This window comes from Antechinus flavipes, chromosome 3 (genome assembly GCF_016432865.1).
Source record: "Antechinus flavipes isolate AdamAnt ecotype Samford, QLD, Australia chromosome 3, AdamAnt_v2, whole genome shotgun sequence".
Classification (NCBI taxonomy): Eukaryota; Metazoa; Chordata; class Mammalia; order Dasyuromorphia; family Dasyuridae; genus Antechinus; species Antechinus flavipes.
In genome coordinates, this window is record NC_067400.1 from 322044062 (window position 1) to 322064572 (window position 20511).

The following is a 20511-nucleotide window of genomic DNA, read 5'->3' on the forward strand; positions in this document are numbered from 1 at the left end:
GGTTCTCTTTGAGTTCTTTCATTTTTTAATTGTCGAAATACATTTTCCTCTCTCCTTCCTGAAAGGTAAATAAATGTTGACTTAGTTTGGAAGAACTTCTATATCTGTTTAGTGCAGAATCTATAATTAACCTGCAATGGTAGTAGTATTTATACTTATCTGGTTTGTCCTTACAAAGAAGGATCATAAGATCCTAGATTTAGGGTTAAAAGGGCGCCCCTAAAAGTCATTAAGTCCAACCTTACTTTAAAAAAGAAGTTGAGGCTGAGAAGAGAAACTACTTGTCCAAAATCATTACATGCAAGGAACCATTCTTCCCTGATGGTGCTGAAGAGTCAATGAGTATTTTCAAAGTTACAAAAATACCTATAAACCATAAAGCTCTATGTAAATAGATAGCAAAATGGAAGATATTCATATCTCCTGGATGAGAACATTTGGATTCATCTTTTATTCAAGTCTACTAGTTAGTCTTTGAATATTAAAGAACTAAACCATTAAGATGCTGGTGTCAGTGGTCCAAGACAGAAGTAGGGATATTTTACTCATAAAAGTAATTCCATTTCAACAAAATTGGTAGGCAAGAAAGTTCATTTTATCAGATGCAATGGTGATATCTCAAGGTAATTAAGTTTCCACTGAGAATAATTGAATTAAGAAGTCAATTATTGGAACAGCAGTATCTTAGAACCAGTTTAGATATTAATAAATATTATAAAGCAAAGCCCAATATGCTCATCTTTAAAATAGGGTGTCATCACATTGCTTTTCATAGCTGTGAAATTCTTCCTAGTCTGTCTGACAAGAGAATAAAAAAGAAAGTGTTCAGAATACCAATGATTCAGCAATATATGGAATTCTGGCAACATTTTACATCCCAAATATATCTTATCTTCTTGGAAATACTAGAAGCCTTTCTTAAATTTTATTGACAGGAAAATCAAATTACATAAGAACAGACAATTTAAAGGTCAAATAATCTATAAACATCTAAAGGGCAGTATGAACACATCTGTACAACAAAATATCTTTATTTTTAACTTTGCTGTATTGTTGCCTATTATCTATTAGATTCCTTAAATTGTATTATCAACTGTTTTTGTTAACATAAAAAATTATAAATAAAATACCTGAGGTACAACAGACTTTCAGATCAAAGGGCATTTTGAATTCCTGTAAATTTCATCAACCACATCAGAAAATGTCCTTGTAAAGTCTAAGTACTTCTGGTTCCATTTCCTCCTCTCTGATGAGGAAGAGTTACCCAAGAAATAGGGAAGTGTCCTAGATTCCCTTTTTTATACTCTTGCAAAAAGAGAAAAAAAAAATCATTCCCCAGTGCCAGTGCCAACCAGTTATAGATGATGTTTTATGTCACAAGAAGAGTAGTTCTATTAACAGTCTTATACCATACGGTAAAGAGTCAGTGACTTGGACTCTGCTGCTGGTTTTTGACTGTTCATTATCATACCCAACTGGGTTGTGACATGGGTCTGGAATATTTTAGCCAGTATTACTTGACTCCTGTTTCCTTTTGCTTGCTCCCTCTCCTGTTTGTTTGAGGGTAGCTTATCTGATGAAATTCTATAGTTCTATACAAAATTCTTTGTGTTCTGGGCTAGAGAACTGGACTCCCAATTAGGCTTAAAATATGTTGATGACAAATATGGAAATATGTTTAAAAGAATTGTACCTATTTAATCTATGTCAGATTACTTGCTATTTGGGGGGTGGAGGAGATAAGGGAGGAAGGGAGAAAAATTTGGAACAGTCTTCTTATAAAAATGAATGTTGGAAATTATCTTTACATTTGGAAAAAATATTATTGAAAATTAAAAAAATACAATATTGAATTGTGCTCCAGAACAAAAAGTAAACTACCAGTTCTTCCCACAAATGCATTTCTTGCATTTGTATTCCTTATCCAAATTTTAAAACAAATGATGTTGCTTAGGAAATACAAGATGCAAGTTACTTTCTAATTTGTTTTTATTTTGTCAATGTTACACATACACTTTACCCAAGAATATCTTAAATTTACAGTCCCCTATAAATAAAAAGTTAGCCCTTAAATCTTCAATCTTGTTTGAAATATGCAAATATAAGTCAAAATTTATTCCAAATGTAATTTACACCAAAAAAAGTAGATAACCTTTTTGAAGGTAAGTTTGTCCCTTTTTAAAACAATCCTTGGTCTGTAGAATGAACTTCATTAAAATGCTGATATTTTTCTGCATTGTCAGAAAGGTCTTGGCACTAAAGGTTAGTGCGTTTCAAGCAATGGGACTGCAGGAAGCATACTATTCCTGCTCAGCTGCTAGTAATCATCCTTCTAACCCTTCCACTTCTAAGAACATCGTGGTTGAAGGATAGTACTATAAAACCAACAGCATGCTTTATCAAACACAGCATGCAAGTACGGTATATTCCAGAAATGGGAATCAGAGCCATTTCTGTTCTGTGGATGCTTCAAAGTTGTAAGGTATATGAGGAAACTGGGTTAAAAAGAATAGATGACTTGTTTGAGGTCATAAGATCAGCTAATTTTTTTCTCAATGATCACAAATACTGAAGATTCCAATTGTGAAATATCCTGGTAAACCTTATTTTGTTTTTCTCTAAAAGTATTTTGAAAAGGATCAGAAATTCCTTTGTCTTAACTTTAAACAAAGAAGACCAACCAAGAATGAAAATGTTTTGTGACTAAAAGGTATGTGGTAGGGAAGAGGACAAAGAAATAATTCTATGTGGGAAGCAGGGGGAATTATACTAAAATTTTCTCTCATATGAAAAAAAATGGAATGGGTTGCCTTCTGAGGTAGTGAATTTTCTCTCACATATATTCAAGCAGCAGTGGGATGATCACCTGAAAGGGGTGTTATAGTGGGATTCCTGCACTGGGAAGGAGGTTGGACTAGAGATGGCCTTTAAAGTCCCTTTCTCCAAAACAGTCAACTCAAGTCTGTTGCTGAAATGGCTTTTATTTCCTATGAATTCTGTTCTTTAAAACCTGAGACACTTTTTTTTACATCATACTTTAAATTATTTAGAAATTAACATGAGTAAAATGAACCTATGACTGCATGGAAAACTGAGGTAGTCAGTTTTACAAGGACATTTCCCTTCCTGAGTCAGAAAGCTGTTCAATTCATTCTTTGCAGCTCTCCACTATTATTCCTCCATTTCCATCTCCTTTTCTTTATAGCAGCAGTCTTCTCATCCTACCTTCTATTTCCATAGTGTAACTTTTTGTTGTTTCTAATATGAAATAGCCTTCCATGGGTTATGTGTTTTCCATAGGAGCTGAGCCATTTACAATTTTCTAGCATTCAGAATTTCTGGTCCCTAAAGGAAAACATTCTCACAAATCCTGAACTGAAATATCAGGTAATTAAAACCACTCTTTATTCCATTGCTACACTCCAGCAGATCAAAAAATGCTTCTTAAAATCTCCCTGGAGAAGCTATAGAGGGTTGGTTAGTCCTGTAAACACAGTTGACACATCTTGTACAAATAGCAGAACACAATGCAAAGTAAAAACCACTTTTCAAGCTATCATCGGACAGAGAAGACACCAATACAGCTCATTACTTATGGAAGTCAAGATATTCAACCCCAAACTTATCAAGGTTCACATTTGTGCAGACACAACACTGGGTTACCAGATTGCAAATGTAATAAATATACATAGAAGTAAAAATGTCAGCTATATATTATATCAAGAAAGTAGTTAGTGCAAATATAATCATATTAAGAAAAATAAATCAAGATATCTTTCAAGTATAAAAGCACCATGCTTTGAAACAATGCTCCCAAAGTCTATTACTGTACAACAGTCAGAAGATAACAATATCTACCCTTGTGAATCTAGTCTACTTTTAACTACAAAATTTTGGCGAAATTGTGTCGTCCAGTTCAAGTGATTCCCGAATCACTGTAGATAATTGACTTTAGGTCAATTATTAGCCATTAATTTCTTTTCAAAAATAAGGTAAGCTTTCCTGGTGTCCTGACCTCCCTGAAGTGCATGCGCATATTGGGAAGACTAAAAGCTAAGCTTGTGTGCTTCCTAAACGCTATTACCTTTGTACTGTTCTGTTTAGCCAAGTGTGGTCTACATTAGACTCTCCCAACAAGAACGGGTTGGAGGTTGGAGTGTGTTCTGGCAAGAAGGGTTAATTTCCATTTCTCACCTGGGTCAAGGCTGGGGAAATTCAGCACCAAAGACTGGGAGTTTTCTGGAAGCAGCAAGGACTGAAAGGTGACCACCCCAGCCATTTTGGGCTTCGGCCTTTCAGAAAATAAGGGAAATTTTATGGCAAAGGGCCTGCAGTCCAGAGATCTATGTTCCCCTTCCTGCCCCATGCATACAAATTAGCTTTTCCTTCAATAGAGATATAAAAAAAATTGCTCACTCTTTAAGGTGGGTGTTATTTCTGGGCTTTAATGTACAAAGGAAGGACATATCCTGCCCAGCTAAAATTTAAAGCTGGAGACTACGGACACTATGGTTTATGAACATGTCTGTCTGGATTTCTTCTTTGCCCCCCTTCTCCCCCCCAGCTTTATACACTGTATTATTAACACTTGGCCATAATCTCCCTCCCGCCGGTCAGGGAGATGCACACACTGCCCAGGGAGAACATGCCTACGGATTGCCCAGAATCAGTGGGGGCTGAGGTAAGCTGGCTTGTGCTGGGCCCAAGACTTGGGCTTATGAAGCAGAACCTGCGCCCCTGGTGGGAGAGGGCCTCCTGAAGCCCGAGGGTGAGAAAGTGCTAGAAGAAATGCTACGAAAGCCTGCTCACTTCTCCGAGATGTGTCGCTGGGGAAGGACGGCCGACGATAGCTTTTCCTACCACACCTGTCAGACAGCCCAAAATGCCTGTCCGGGGATCTATCCCTGTGAGAAGCGGGACACGCCTGCGCAGGCCGGGGCTCTCTGAAGCCTGGCTGGGGCCACGACGGGCCCTCTGTGACTGTGGGGACTAGAGCTCTGGCGCCTTCTGCCTGAAAAACCGCCAGTCTTCCCTCCCATAGTCACATTCTCAGAGCTGATAATGAATAATTGTTACTCTTTCCTAATTTTTTTTTCCAGAAGTCATTAAACTGTGACCTAATCAAAGACACAAACAGGCTGTGATTGAACAATAGATTCCAAAGGTTAATAAGAAAAGATACTGCTGGAAGAAGTAAAAAAAAAAAATCCTAAACAGAATGTATCATTAGGGGAACTAGAACAGTTCAGTTCAGCTACTAGCTTGAAAAAGGAAGGCATGATTAAGTTACAGAATGAAATTGCTTAAATAAAGCAATGCCATTGAACTAGCTTTCGGTATAATGATGTAAAGAGGGTCCCATGAACAGCATTAAAATCAAAAGATCCATAAGTCAGATGAGAGTTCACAATTTTGAAAAACTCCACAGGATTCAATAGAATTTAGGATTCTGCAATGACCTGCTGGTGAGCAGCCAATCTACTGCGGCGCTGGCAGCTGATCTTGTCCATGATTTCTGACAACACTGAGGTATGTAATTAGTCTGATGATTCCTTAGTCACCCCAAGGACAGTTTGAAAAGAATTCAAGAAAACCATCAAGGGATGATCACTGGTCCTAAAACACTAATGGACTTGGCAACTGATAAGATCACTTTTCTTCTCAAAGCTTGGTTAATCAAAGCTCTTTGTATGGAGAGAGTTTCAAGATCAGGCTGTGATTAATGGTTCCCAGCTTAAGTCACAACTGCGTCTTCAGCCTTTTAAGTCACAACTGCGTCTTCAACTTTTTTCGTAAGCTGGTTCCTAGGTTGTATGCTCTGGCCAAGAGGAACAACATAAAAGAGATTCTCAGGGATCCATCTTTTGAACCCCTAATGCAAAGCACACAGCAGGAATCCAGCCAGGAGAGGAAACAGGTTAGCCAGCAGCAGCCAGAGCGTGACAACCAGGCTGGAGGAGCAGGAACAGAGATCTAGAATTTAAAACAAGAGAGTCATCTTGTATGATCACATTGATGTCATGTAGATATTTGTATAACCACTTAGAAATGACAAAGCATTAAAAAAAAATCTGACCAAGTCAGTTAGTACCCCAGAGTCTCAGGTAACAGGAAAAGTATGAAAGGAAATTATTTTTCACCACCTGCATCTGTCTTTTGGATCACCCTATCTATTCTGTACCACACTTACAAATATTATAAAATGTTGGTCTGACAACCAAATGTCAATCTACAAAAAGGTCCTCATTAATAAAACTCTCAAAGGAAGATGTGAATATCTCATCAGTATCAGATGACTAAAAACCTTTCAAAATCCAAAACAATTCAAAAGGAATATTTTTTGGGGGGGTGGGGCGCTGAGGCAAGTGGGGTTAAGTGACTTGCCCCAGGGTCACACAACCAGGAAGTGTTAAGTATCTGAGATCACATTTGAACTCAGGTCCTCCTGACTTCTGCTCTATCCTCTGTGCCACCTGGTTGACCCTATAAATAAGACAGAAAATTGAGTTAGTAAAATCACTGGACACAAGATTAAATCACAAAAATTATCTGCCTTTTTATTTACTAGTAGTAGTAATAAAGATCAAGAAAATATAATTTTTAAAGAGTCATATTTGGAAATTGGCCCACTTAATACAGGCTCAATATAAGAACAATTATAAAATAATTAATGAAAGGAACTTTTTCTATACAATGGAACATGTTTAAGAATGATTCCAACTAATAAACATGTTCCCAAATTAATTTATATATTTAATGCAAAAAACCAACTGTAATATGAGTACAAAGAAACATGGAAATGTCTTTATGAAATAATACTCAAAGGGGGGGAAAAAAGCAAAAAAAAAAGGAATTTAGGATATGATCATAGAATAACAAAAGTCAAAATTCATAAATATTCATGGAATTTAAAGGAATTAACAGAATTAACAATGTGGACATAAATTGCTTTGATATTTTATGCATTGAAATTAAGTGATTTAAGTGTAATCAGTTGTGTCAATTTTCATTGCTGTTTGGAAGAAAACAGTCAATTTTAGAAATGAAATATCTTAAGCCTTATAAGGGTAGATATGGAATATATGTGTCTGAAAGGAGTTATATTAATTATTCTGGGCTAGGAAGAAACAGGAATGAAAATGGAGAATAAAAAACTGAAAAGGTTCTGGACACATCAACATTTTTTGACCTTGCCACTTGTACCCAGGCTAGATGGGCTTCTTATTCACTGCCTGAAATTGTAGCGTGGTTCTGTGTCAGAAATGAAGGCAGCTTTATCACTGGAAATGCCAATGAAGAATGTGGCTGAAACCTGTCCCTTTTTAGAGGCTGCCTCCCTTCTTTCTTTGTAAGCCCCACACTTAGCCCAGAGCTCTGTACACAAGGAATGCAAAACCTCTTCTAACCCTCCCAGTCTCTCAGGCTTGCAACCCAGGGATCATCTCTAGTTCCTTACTCTCTATCCATATCTTGCAATTGCTTGCAAGGCCTGTCAATTTTACCTTCAAACACATCTTCCTTTCTGAGACACTGCCATCCCTCTTATTCTTCCAATACAGATTCTCATCACCTTTCCTCATCACCATGTCTGGACTCCTGGTCCTGCTAGTGGGTCTGCTTGCCTCAAGTCTCTTCCCACTCCTGTCCAGCTGAGTAGCCTCAGATATCAAAGTGATCTTCCTAAATCCCAATTCCTACTCAATATACTCCAGTGGCCCCTATAACCTCCAACATGAGAGATAAAATACTGTTTGGTATTCAGTGCCTTTCAAAGCCAATCCTCCTGCCTATTGTTCTAGACTTCTTAGACCTCACACCCTCCTGTGTAACTCGACAATCCTGTAACACTGGTTTTCTTACTGTTCCTCAACCAAAATTCTCCATTTTCTGACTCTAGGCATTTTCAGAGACTGAACCCCCACCATGGCTTAATTCTGCCTTTTGTCTCCTCGCAAGTCCCAGTTCTACCTTTCCCAAATCTCCCTTAATTTTAGTGCTTTCCAGTTCCAACAGACATGGGTGGGAAAAATGTCATCTGTATCTAAAGAAAGAACTATGGAGAATGAATATGGATTGAAGCATAAGGTTTTCACCTTTTTTCTATTTTTCTTTGTCAATTTTTCCCTTTTCCTCCCTTTTTTCATGTACAACACAACACATACGGAAATATGTTTAAAAGAAGTGCACATATTTAACCTACATCAGATTACTTGCTTTCTTGGGGGAAATAAGAAGGGAGAAATTTTGGAACACAAAAGTCTTAAAAAATGAATGTTGAAAACTATCTTTACATGTATTTGGAAAAATAAAATGCCAGTGAAAAATTTAAAAAACATTTAGTGGCTTCCCTGAAGATTGCAGTGGTACTCAGTACTCATTAACTGGTTCCAGAAGATTCAATGAGTGCTGAAAAGGAGTATTTCCCAAAAGGAATACATCTCCCGTTTGCAGCTTAACCATTCTTCCCCAAACACAAGCCAGTCCACTGGCTCCTCCCTTCTTCACCCAACTCATTTTCTGAAAAGAACCGTGATAAGCCTTGGCGATTCTACTTCCACTACCCCACTTGTAGCTATTTTCTCCCTTTTCTCATAGGCCCACCATCCTATTTTGGGCCTTCTTCACTTCTCTGTACCACTGCAACAGCCTCCTCTCCTTTCAATCTTTCCCTTATGTTTATTCTCCAGTCACCAAACACTCTTCCTCAAGCACAGGTCTGACCATATTAGTCCTGCTCTGTGGCTCCCTCCTAAACCTTTCCCAGTTTGTTCTAGCCCCCTTTATACATGATTTCATATCATTATCTTTGATGTGCTTTGTTTAGCCAAACAGGCCACTTGAGTTTCCCAGAAGTGAGCACTCCTCCCTCTCCTCATTCCTTCTGCTAGGATGAATCCTTCATCACTTTTATGTCTCAGACACTTCAATATCCCCAATAAAGGGGGCAGCACTTCTTGATCCTCTGAATTATTTATTAGTGCTTTCTCTTCTGCCAGTCATCTTATACTGACTTAAGTTTGCACATTCTCAGCAGAAGGAAAGCTCCTCTTTGTATCCTGGTGCCTTCTCACAATAGGCACTTAATAAATATTTGCAGAATTAGTTAAGCTATAGAGTGAAAAATGGATTTTATTTCTGAGAGTAAGAAATTTTTTTTTCCAATTATTATAACCTGTGATGGAAAATGCTACCAATGCCATTTGCACGCAGAGAAAGAATTATGTAGAATAAATGTGGACCAAAGCATACTATTTTCACTTTTGTTTTTTGCCTGGGTTTTTTTTTCCCTTTTGATATGATTTTTCCTACACAGCCTGACAAATATGAAAATATGTTTAGAAGAATTGCATATGTTTAGTCTATATTGGATTGCTTGCTCTCTTGGGGAAGGAGGAGAAAAGAAGGGAGAAAAATATGAAACAATGTTTTGCAAAGGGGAATGGTGAAAATTATCTTTGCATTTATTTGGAAAAATAAAATACTATTAAAAAAATTAGTATAGCCTTCTCAAAAAGCATTGGGTATAAATTCAGAGAACTGCATTCCCAAACTCTGTCTCTCCCTCTTATTGAGAACCTAAGTTGAGAAAAGAAAAAACTCATATACACAGGATTTCAAAGGAGGATGTCCTCATTTATGTCTGTAGTTCAGACATATAAGAATTTAAGTTTTAAGTTATAATATCTTAAAATCTATATACAATATGCATAAGTTGCTCCAAGCCGGTCAATGGATGTGGTGCATCTTATTTTGCTGGGTCTTTTTTGCTGTGAGAATGTATTACCCACTCTTCTTCAATTTACCCAGCCAAAATACAGTGCTAGAGTAGATTTTTTTTGGAAGGAAAAAAAAAAATGCTTTACTGTACAGTCTTATGTTCTGTACAGTTTGTTAATTTTTAAAGGTAGATGAAAAGAAATTTTAAATAAAATTAGGTGCTTTGGGGGCCTGCTTCTCTGGTTGGGTTTCTTCCTTTGTGGGTGAGGAGGTTTAATAAACAAAAGGCTCTATAGACATGCATTAACTCCTGTCTATCTATTTGACTTATTGATCCCAAAGATAGTGAGAAAACTTTCAATAGAATAAAAAGAACAAGAATCTGGCAAAAATATTTTTCATCTATCCTTAAGTGTTCTCCAGAATTGCATTTTAAGTATTTTATGGATGCTCACTTACCCAGTGGTAAAGCTCTCGTGAAGTTGGAAATTGGAGGATCTGTTTCTGGAGGGCAATGTTCACAGAAGTCCCAACACGCTGGGCAGAGAAGGTCTCCACCATGTATCCAGCCATTTATCTGAATGCTTACAGGGAGGACCTGACCTGCCCGGCTGCACAAATATGTGGTGTTCTGTACCCAAACTTTCAAGCCTTGGGGAGAGCAAGAAACCTTAAAACAAAAAGGGGAAAAAACCCTAGCTGAGTAACATTCTGGAAAATGAAGACAAGCTATAATTAAGACATGCTATAAAAATAAACAGAAGTCCTTTAACATATCACTACCAGAGAACACAATTTGCTTTGACACAACACATCCACAATCATTTGTTAAACACCTACTGTGTACCAGGCATTAGGCTCCATGAACCAATATGATAAAAGAAACCAACATGATAAATATTTGAAAAAGCTTTATGGCAGAGTTTTCCAAGAAATCTTGGTAATAGAGGTGTTGAAAAAGCTCTATGGCAGAGTTTTCCAATGTAGGTGGCTAGGAAGCATAGTGGACAGAGTAACGGATTTATAATTAGAAAGACCAGCAGAGGTCAGATCCTCCTTTGGACATTTACAGTGTGACTCTGGGCAAATTACTCTTTCAGCCTCAATTTCCTTACATAAGGAAAATGTACAATTGGAAAATGTTCCTAAAAATATTTCACTCTTTAAATACAGCTAGCTATTTTTTTTTACAGATACCTCCAAACTTATCAAATTTAGAAAAGTGCTAAAACAATTACTCTATTAACTATTTCTTCTCCAATTACACTAGCTTGCTTTTTCTTATGTTTTTAAATCACAGAAATTCTTACGTTCTTATAGGAAATCCCCATCCTACAAAACATTTTCTATCGACAATATTATAAATGGTGGTCAGGTTGCTAGGATATACCCTACAAAATCTAACTCTGCAGAAATGGAGAATAGTTCCAGGTCTCTGGATGCTAGTTCTGTGACTGTAGTGAAAAGGGCTCTGAACTTGAGAATAAAAAGCCTGGGTTTCTATCCCAGCTCCAGAAATAATTAGCCTTGTAACCATAGGCAAATGAACTAATGTAGTTAATTCAGATAATGACTGCATTACCTTGTTTCAGAGGATTTTTGTGAACAAAGAGCGTTGTAAACCTTAAGATCCTATACCAATGTGAGTTGTCATAAATAAGGTTCAGAGAAGTCCACCATTCAGTTCTACCTCATCAAGGTTGCATTTTTAAAGATATTTTAAATCAGAGTGGGCTGATGATTATTTCAATTAAATCTTGATATGGTAACTCATTCTTCCATGTTCACTTATGGAAATAAAGCATGAAATGGTTCAATCTTTGCATTTTCAAGTTTAAAAAGAATTTTATTTACCAATAGTGGATATTGATTAACTATAGCACTAAGTTTCCTGTTGACCCTCTCCCTCCAATCTGCATGGAAAAACTCCAAGTTTAGAAAATGCATTATAAAGAACAACCCTTCGTGAGTTTTTAGAATGGTATCTGAGGCACTAAGAGGTTAAGTAGTCTTATTCTGAGTCATATAGCCCATATAGAATAGAGGCAAGATTTGAATGCAGACCTGACTCTTCCTTTATCTAACAGTCCAAACAAGGCTTTTAAAAACTTGAAGAAAAAAAAAAAAAACTGAATGCAAGTCACAGCCAAAGGAGAGAAAAACTCTCTCTCTTGTGGAAACCAAGATGAGTCTTATATTCAAAAAAATAAAGAAAAAAGGGTAAACAAACAAGCACCTCCACACAAAAAAGTGTGTTCTTTCGCATTCCGATTTAAATATACAAAAACCAAATTCACCCAATGAAAATGTTTTCTTCAAAGACATTGACAATAATTATGTAGTTTACCTGATAACATCCACTCCCCCAGTCAGGATAACTGAGTTTCTTTTCACATTTTTCCATGACAAATGCAGATTTCTGGATTAGACATACTGAATTAGGTCCATATTTTTCAGCACCAAAGTTTTTGAAAGGTTCTGAAATAAGCCAAAATATATTTTTTAAAATTAAAAAATATATTTTGGATCAATTTATTAGAAACTAAATTATTTCCACCATTCTTTTTGACTAAAGCCCTTTCAAATCAAACTCAATTCTTAAGGAAACTTGAAAGAAATGCACCAAGCATAAAAACACTGTACACCAAATTCAAATTGAGACTTCAGAACAGCTATTATCAATGAACAATCACCTATATCAGAACATAGAAATTAGGCTTCCTGATTATTCTTGCTGGCCAGTCTTGGAACAACACTCTGTAAAGTTAATTATTTGGCTGCATAAGAAACATTAAGGTCACCTTTTATGACAATTAATACTGGTAAACTTTCTTTAAGTTTTGAGTTCAATTTTTGGTCCCCAAAATGTGGTAAGAGACTGGAAAATAAAAGATTGAGAAAAGATTAAAGGAAGTAGATTCATTTTACCTAGAGACTAGATGAGTGACTGATTCCTACGTATATAAAATTACTATGCAGATGAAGCTATTATTATCCATATGTGCTAAAGACAGAACAAGAAAACACAAGTTAAAACAAAGGATAAAGGATTTTCATTTTGAATACTGCAGTTGGGAGCAAAGGAAATAATCGCTTATATGGGAGACCTGAATATGACCATATCTAAAGAACTGACACTGTTTGGATAGAAGTCTAACCTATAACCTCCCCTACAAAAGATTTTGCAGCTTCTGCTTTAAGCTTTCCAGTGACAGGAAGGCTCTTTTTAAAGAAGAGGCAGTTTCTTCATTTCTGTACATTTCTGAGGGTTAGGAAGAAAGTTCTTGCCTCCAGTATGCTTCCTCTCCATAATTTCTACTCTTGTCTATTAGGGACCCAACGGAACACTTTTACAAAGCAAATTTTCAAATACTTGAAGATGATTATCATGCTAAACCCTAAGACTTCTATTCTCTAAGATCTTTCAAAACCAAAACTATTTTGGCTTTGTTTCTAAGACTCAGATTACCGTGATCCTTCCCTTCCTATCATCCCCTTTCTTCCACGTGGGGTTACTGATCATTTAATTCAATCAATAAGCAGTTATTGCCGACTATATGGCAAGCCTTATACTTATAATAAAACAAGAAAGTGCAACTCTTGCCTACCAAAAGCTCTCATTCTGATAGGTGACAAGAAAATGTGTACAAATATAATACAATACAACCCTGCAAAGAGTGCTAACATTCATTACCTGTTGTTTAGCCACACCTGCTCCATTTGTTCATATACAATTAGTCTATTTTAATACAAGGACAGAACTTTACATTTATCCTTATTTAATCGATTCAGGTTTTTTCTACCAAGACTTCCATTTTGTTTGAAAAAATTTTTTTGATATAGTTTTTATGTAAAAGAAACTTTCTAACAGACTCTTTTCTTTTACAAAGGACATTCTCTGAGGGCAAGTCAAATGATTAATAATGATTAATATTAATATTAATTATTAAAATACACTTACATGCACATACAGAGATATGGATATTTTCATGTCTGTCAGAATGTGAGCTTTTTGAGAGCAAAAGCTATTCCACTTGTGTTTTGTATCCCTAGCACAGTGTATCTTAATAAATGCTTACTGATTGACTAAGTAAGAGAGAACTAAATTAGACTTTGAGGATGCAGTGAATAGTGATCACTCATCACTCAATTGTAACAATTACAGTAAAACCTGGAATTCACCTAATCAGTTAATTGTCCTTTTCAACTTTGTGCCATATTGGAGAAGGATGCTCCACTGATAACAAATCTTGAACAGCACAGGGAAGAAGACGTTCCAAGATACACCCTTCTAGATTGATTTCAACACATTAATTACTACTCTTTGGGTCTGAACAACCAGTTTTGAATCTCATATTATCTAGCTCTCCCATTCTGTGTACAAGGGCAGCATGCAAGCCTTTGTTAAATGTCTTGCAGAAAACTAATTAAGCTTTGTCTATGTCATTCTCCTGATCTAAGAATTTAAAAAGCAAATGAATTTAGATATATATCATCACTTCTCAGTGAAACTATGCTTGCTCTTGATAATCAATGTTTCTTGGTCCCTTAAAAGAATATATTCTAGAATTCTGCCAGGAATGGAATCAAGTTTATCCAACTAGAATTTGAAGGTCTCTATTTTCTTTCTTTAAAAAAGAAAAGTCTTGTTATTTTTCTGGCTAAGCACTCATAATTTCAATTCTTTCAGTGCAGGGATTCTTAGTTTGTTTAGTATCATGGACTTTTTGGATAGCTGGGTGAAGCCTATGAACACTTTCTCAGAATTTTATATATATTTAAGCTTTTTATTTTCAAAACATATATATATATGGATAATTTCTACATTCACCCCTTACAAAAACCTAATTTTTTCCCTCCCTTTCCCCTGTCCCCTTCCCCAGTCGGGGAATTCATGTACAAGAATTACATTTTTAAATAACTGAAAGAAAGGCTAAATTTCAATTAGAAGCTAGTAAAAATAAAAGTGTCATTTTTTCCCCATCCAAAATGAAAAGGATCACCCAGAAACTTATTCAGATTCTTAAGAATCCTGATGTAATGCCCCTAGAGTCATAAGCCCACCCTCTTTTAGTGATACCTGGAAAGTTAAATTTACCACAACATATTAAGATTTCTTAATTCATTTTATTACTTATAATTTTAGCATTTGTGTAGAAATTATCTGAGAGTGTGCATTGGTACTGTTGCTCTTTTCTCATGTGCTGTCTTCTGTTAATTACTGATTTTTTCAAATGATAACCTCTTCCCTCTTCCCTAGGTCTTCTTACCTGCTGGTCCTCATGATGTGACTTTAACTGGTTGTTTTTCCTGGTGCCTTAGAATTTCAAATTAGCACATTTCTGCAAAAGCTGTTTTAGCAATTGCCTGAGAAAAGCTCTTATGTAGAAATTCAAATTCTTGACAGTTCTTATTTCTTTTCTCTTAGCCAACTCTCATTATTAGCCACAGACCTCCCTCCCTCCACTCCAGTTTGCACATGATACCACCTTCTCTACTTTCTTCACTAGGTTGTTGTGAAAATAAAATAAGAAACTAAATATGAAATATCTTGAAATGCTAAATGTGTAAAATGTAAAATATTATTCAAATGTTCAGTAGCTAAAACAAATATTACCATGTTATAAATACATTAATAAAACAAAACCACTTGCCTGGTTGATTTTCCAGTATTCTACAATCTGAACTGCGTTGAAATTCACCGCTTATATGCCAATTGAATTCTTGATTAAATGGGCAGTAGTCAGCAATTTCCACAGAGCCACCATAATAAGGCAAATCTTCTACAGGTATTCCATTGAGGTCATCAAAGTACTATCAGAAAGAATAAAGAAAACAGAAAGGAGAGGAGCTTGTGAAACTTTCTATATAAAACAGTCAAAATGCAAGCAAATGCATGATATGATCCAACACCTGTCAAACACAAAAGTTCCCATGTACAAAGAAGCAAAGGAAGAGAGGTTTGCACAAAGAACTGCAAACCTTCCATAGAGTTTGTTTGTTGGACTTTAAAAGTGCAGCACCTCAGATTTAACAGGAGAGCCCTCAGGCTGCCCTTTCTTTCTGGACCTCCTCTAGAACTTTAAGATAGATACTGAGGGCAAGTTCATTTTTACAGAGCTGCCCCAAAGAAGAAGCTATTACCTGATATTCCTGGGGTAAGGGCTTGGGGAACTTCTGCAGGTTACACACAGCAACTGCTCTCCGGTCTTGCCTACAGGTTAGTTGCAATGGATTACTTCTGAGTGTGTCACAATAGGGAGCTAGCACTTGTCTCCTGATCACAAAAAGAAGTACTGGAACTTAGAAAATGGTGGCTGTCTACCATGTCTTTTCCATAAAAACTCCAATACATTTACACAATTTGAAAGGAATTACATTCTAGAATTGAATCAAAACTTCTTTTTCAAAAAAAAAGCAAGTTTCCCAAATGAGAATAAGACATTAATTAATAAGAAAAATGCCTCTTGCATTGAAATTTATCATAGAAATTCAGAGAAATCACAAAGTAACCCTTTCTAGGAAGATCAAGACAAGATTTTTTTTTTACATTTAAAAAAAATCATTTTACATAATTCTCAGAGAAGAACAATGCAAAATTTCCCACAGCAACATATTAAGAGTGTCTCAGCTATTTCAGGTTAATAGGTCTTGCTCATAATTTAAATTTCTTAAACCTCAATGTAAGAACTCATTCTCTTGTTTCTCTGTCCACGGTAAGAAAAATACAGTTGATTCAGTTTGTTGTTGAAGAATAACTTTTAGTTAAATATACTAAGTGACTAGGCAGAAATTAAGGTTACATTGAAAAAAATTAATTCTAAAATATTCAAGTATATTATTTGTATCTTATACTTCATCTTGGTTTTCAAACAAGCCGTACAAATGATTTAGATGATAAAAATTTTAGATCTACTAAAGGCAAGTGAAATATACATGCAGAGTACAGTTTTTTTCTGTGTATAGTTTCAAAGAGTTAAAAATGGACTTGATCCTGCCTATTACCTTCTATGTTTCCAAATCTCAAATGACCTTTTCTCTCCATAAGTATTCCAAGTAAAGGGCCCTATGAACAAGAGCAGTTACTACAGGTCAGGAACATAGAAGCTAATTATTTCTACATAGGTATACCTTGGACAGAAAGCCTTAGAGCAGTAGGGAAATGGAAGCAGAAACTGATTTCTGTTTCACTGTTCCTTGCCTTAATTCCTGTACAAATAGAACACTAAAAGACTTAAGACAAAGGCAGAACTTCTTTGAAAGTGGCCCAGAGCTTCAGGTTTTTGAAAAATAAGAAAAGAAATCCCCTTGTGCTGCTTGCAAATAATCTCAAAGTGGGATATTCAAAATAGAATAATCTCTAAGAAACTCATATGATGTCCTTGTTCTGAAGCACCCTCATCCTTCATTAGTAATAAAATTCATACCACTTGTTTAATTACTAATCACTGGCAAGACAAGAAGGTATGTGAAAGAGCATTTCATTATAAAGCTGTATAAAAGTACAGACAAACATATTAAGAGTGTCTCAGCTATTTCAGGTTTAAGACAGAGTGGGCTACCTCAAAAGCTGGTGGATCCTTACACACCTTGAGGGTCTTCAGGCAGGGGCTAGATGACCCTGTGGTAAGGATGTTGATTCTGAGATTCTTTTGTATATGTGTTGGCCTAGATTGCTGCGTGTCCCCTTCCAACTTTCCCATTTCTTTGATATGTTCAAATTTTACACAAATAATACATTTTTGCATATCATATTAACTGAACACAGGAATACTGATCTGAATCCTACTCCATTTTCTTTTTTTTTAATTTAATTAATTTTTTAGCACATTACTTTATGAATCATGTTGGGAGAGAAAAATCAGAACAAAAGGGAAAAACTATGAACGAGAAAAAGAAATGAAAAAAGAAGTGAACATAGCACAGGTTGATTTATATTCAATTACCATAGTTATTTTTCTGGATGCAGATGGCATTTTCTATCCAAAGTTTTTTGGGATTGCTTTGGATATCCTATTCCATTTCCTCCCTAAATTTCACACAAATATCTCCAAAGGCAAAATTACAGAGAATCTGTAGAACATTTTACTTTTTCTTTTTTTTTTTAATTTAAAAAAAAATTTTTTTGTATAACATATAACATGGAGAACATTTTTCCTTTAACATTCTAAATTTTACTAATTTTCATAGAACCTACAAGTCATACATTTGAAGATTTGTCATTTTAAGCTCAAGAAAATTAGAAATTCAATAAATAACCAGATGCAATTCAAGGAAAACACTTTCTTACTTTTGTTTTTGCTGATCAATCCAGAATTTACAACTCTTCATGACAAAGTCGCAGCCTTTATCACGCCCCCAATCTAAGGTCTCAGCCATGCTGTAATTAGCTTTATACCAGCTGTGAAAATATTTTAAATAAGTACTGTTGTTTTAAAAATGTCTGCTACACTTAAATCACAAATCTCAACGATGAAGTAAATAATTAAAAACTGTGTTCTTAATTAAATCAAAATACATTGGTACACTACAATGATCAGAAATTATTAACTAAGTGCTGTGTGGATAGAGCTATATATGACTTCAGTCTTGTGAGTTGGATTCTCATAACTAGAACAAGAGACTCTCCTAACTGTACAAGAATAAATCCCTTGAGGGAAGAAGAGAACAGGGGGATAAAGAGAGCTAACTAGAAGTATTTTAGGACAAAGAATGGTGGGACTAGGTAGAGAGAGGAGGAAAATAGAAAAGCATTGGTCATCTTGCTCTGTCCCACCCCCCAAAACAATTCACTGTTCCACACCTTCTGTTCCAACAATCCTGACAACATCATGGTTATTTAAAGCTCCACAAAAAAAACTATCCAGCTACCCTGATAATGCTGCAAAAATCCAGAAATTGCAATGTCACATTTAACACAAGAGATTGATGGCAGATCAAGCTGTAGTTGGAACTATCGTTCTTTGCAGAAATTACTGCTTTGTAAAAGACTACTACGTTGTCCAAATGGTTATACCTTCCCTCTAAATATTATGGTTCCTTAGCCCATTGACAATTACTTGGGGATCAATATTTTCCCATTCACCTCCTCATTGCTCAACTGCTATTTTAGTAACAGGACAAAACCTGAGATTCTAGAATTTCACATAGACAAACCTTAAAAAGCTAATTTTTAAAATGTGTGAATTATCATGTGAACTATAAACTGATGAGAGTATTGAATACAATGCAAACCCATTTACAAACTCAGCCTTCTTTTCTGGTATTTCTCCTTCCTTTGCAGAACAGGAGTAATGTTATGGGTTGGCTAAGAATAAAACATATTAACAAAACAACTTTCTGAAGAGTTTCCATTTCTGCAGGACACACAGAAACATTCCTCTGCTCTACTGTGAGACAAGCTAATTAAAAGTTCTGCCATTTCCATGAATGAGATACTATGGTGGGCCACCACAAAGGCCTCCCTTACAGTGCCGCTGCCCCTGCCCTCCCCATCACCCACACCTTCCCCATGTATACCGAAGCATAAGGTTTTCATATTTATCTCTGTTGAATTTTATTTCTTTAATTTCAGCTCAGTGCGATCAAGATCCTGACAGAGACTTATAAAGACAGGGAAAGAACAGGGAGCTAGGTAGGAGCCAACCATGGTGGTGAGGGTTATTCTTGACTGGACAGTTTGCTTCCGACTAGTGAAAAGGGATGTTGTTGCTTTGTGGCTGTTCAGTGGTGCCCAATTTCTGACCCCATTTGGGGCTTTCTTGGCAGAGATACTGCAGTGGGCCGCCATTCCCTTCTCCAGCTCATTTTACAGATAAGGAAACTGAGGCAGACAGGGGGAAATGACTTGTCCAGAGTCACCCAGATTGGATTTGATTCACAAAGATGAGATTCCCAGCCCAGTGCTCTAGACACAACGCCACCTAGCTTACCCGTGTAATTATGAAGGGAGACATGTATATAAATCAGAAGGAATGAACAAAATATGTAAAAAATTAACACAAGGCAAATGTTTTAGAGGGAGAGTAGTAGGAGTCGGGAAGTTAAAAAAATCTACCTAGAAAATGTTACTTAAGCAGAGTTTTGAAGAACAGAAAAGGCAGTGGTGAAAAGGGAATATATTCTGGGCATGGAAGACATAAATGAAATGCTACTATTTAGTGAAATAGTTGCACCACAAAGCAGTGCTCACTACAAGCGGACCATTTATTTTATGGCTATCCGGCCTCATTTCCATCTTTACCTAGTTATGGTTTGGGGAGGTCTGGTTTCATTCAAATTGAAATGCAGACCAATTTTAGATTATCTATTGGTTAAACACACACACACACACACACACACACACACACACACTCATTAAATGATTTCAATATTAAATACTCTCAAAAAATCACCATATCACGTCATATCATGGTAGGATATCCTCTTACCCGGTGTCCTCCATTAATGCTAAGGTTATTCGAGAGAGAACTCGGTTCTGTGTGTGAGAGCCAGTCATTGCTTCATTCTGAAAATCACAAGAAGTTTCGTAAGCCAAAGAAAAAAGTGGCACCAGGACAGACAGAGGTCTTATAGGAAACATTTCATTTTAATTGCCTTAAATCAATTAACCTCTCAGGACCATCTGTAGAATGGTTTCCAGGGCTTTTTTTAGGTCTAAGATTATAATGATTATTATCTTAAGATTATGAGAGAGTGGGGAACTTCTAAAAGCCTTATAAATTTTCTTAAAACAAAAGAGAAGCACTTAAAAGAAAGGAAGTCTCTTCTTTTCCTCAAACCTTTTAAAAACTT

At 36.0% G+C, this 20511-nt stretch overlaps 1 protein-coding gene across 1 annotated transcript in view; it reads right to left on the reverse strand.

Annotated features, from left to right (window-relative positions):
• Positions 1-577: 577 nt before the first annotated feature.
• The window catches only part of LMLN (leishmanolysin like peptidase), a 49232-nt gene continuing 29298 nt past the window's right edge, over positions 578-20511 (reverse strand). Inside the window, 7 exon segments of the mRNA XM_051985486.1 lie at positions 578-5973; positions 10177-10387; positions 12065-12195; positions 15372-15531; positions 15862-15994; positions 18008-18118; positions 20148-20224. Coding sequence (XP_051841446.1) covers positions 5873-5973; positions 10177-10387; positions 12065-12195; positions 15372-15531; positions 15862-15994; positions 18008-18118; positions 20148-20224 — 924 coding nt within the window. The 3' untranslated portion in view covers positions 578-5872.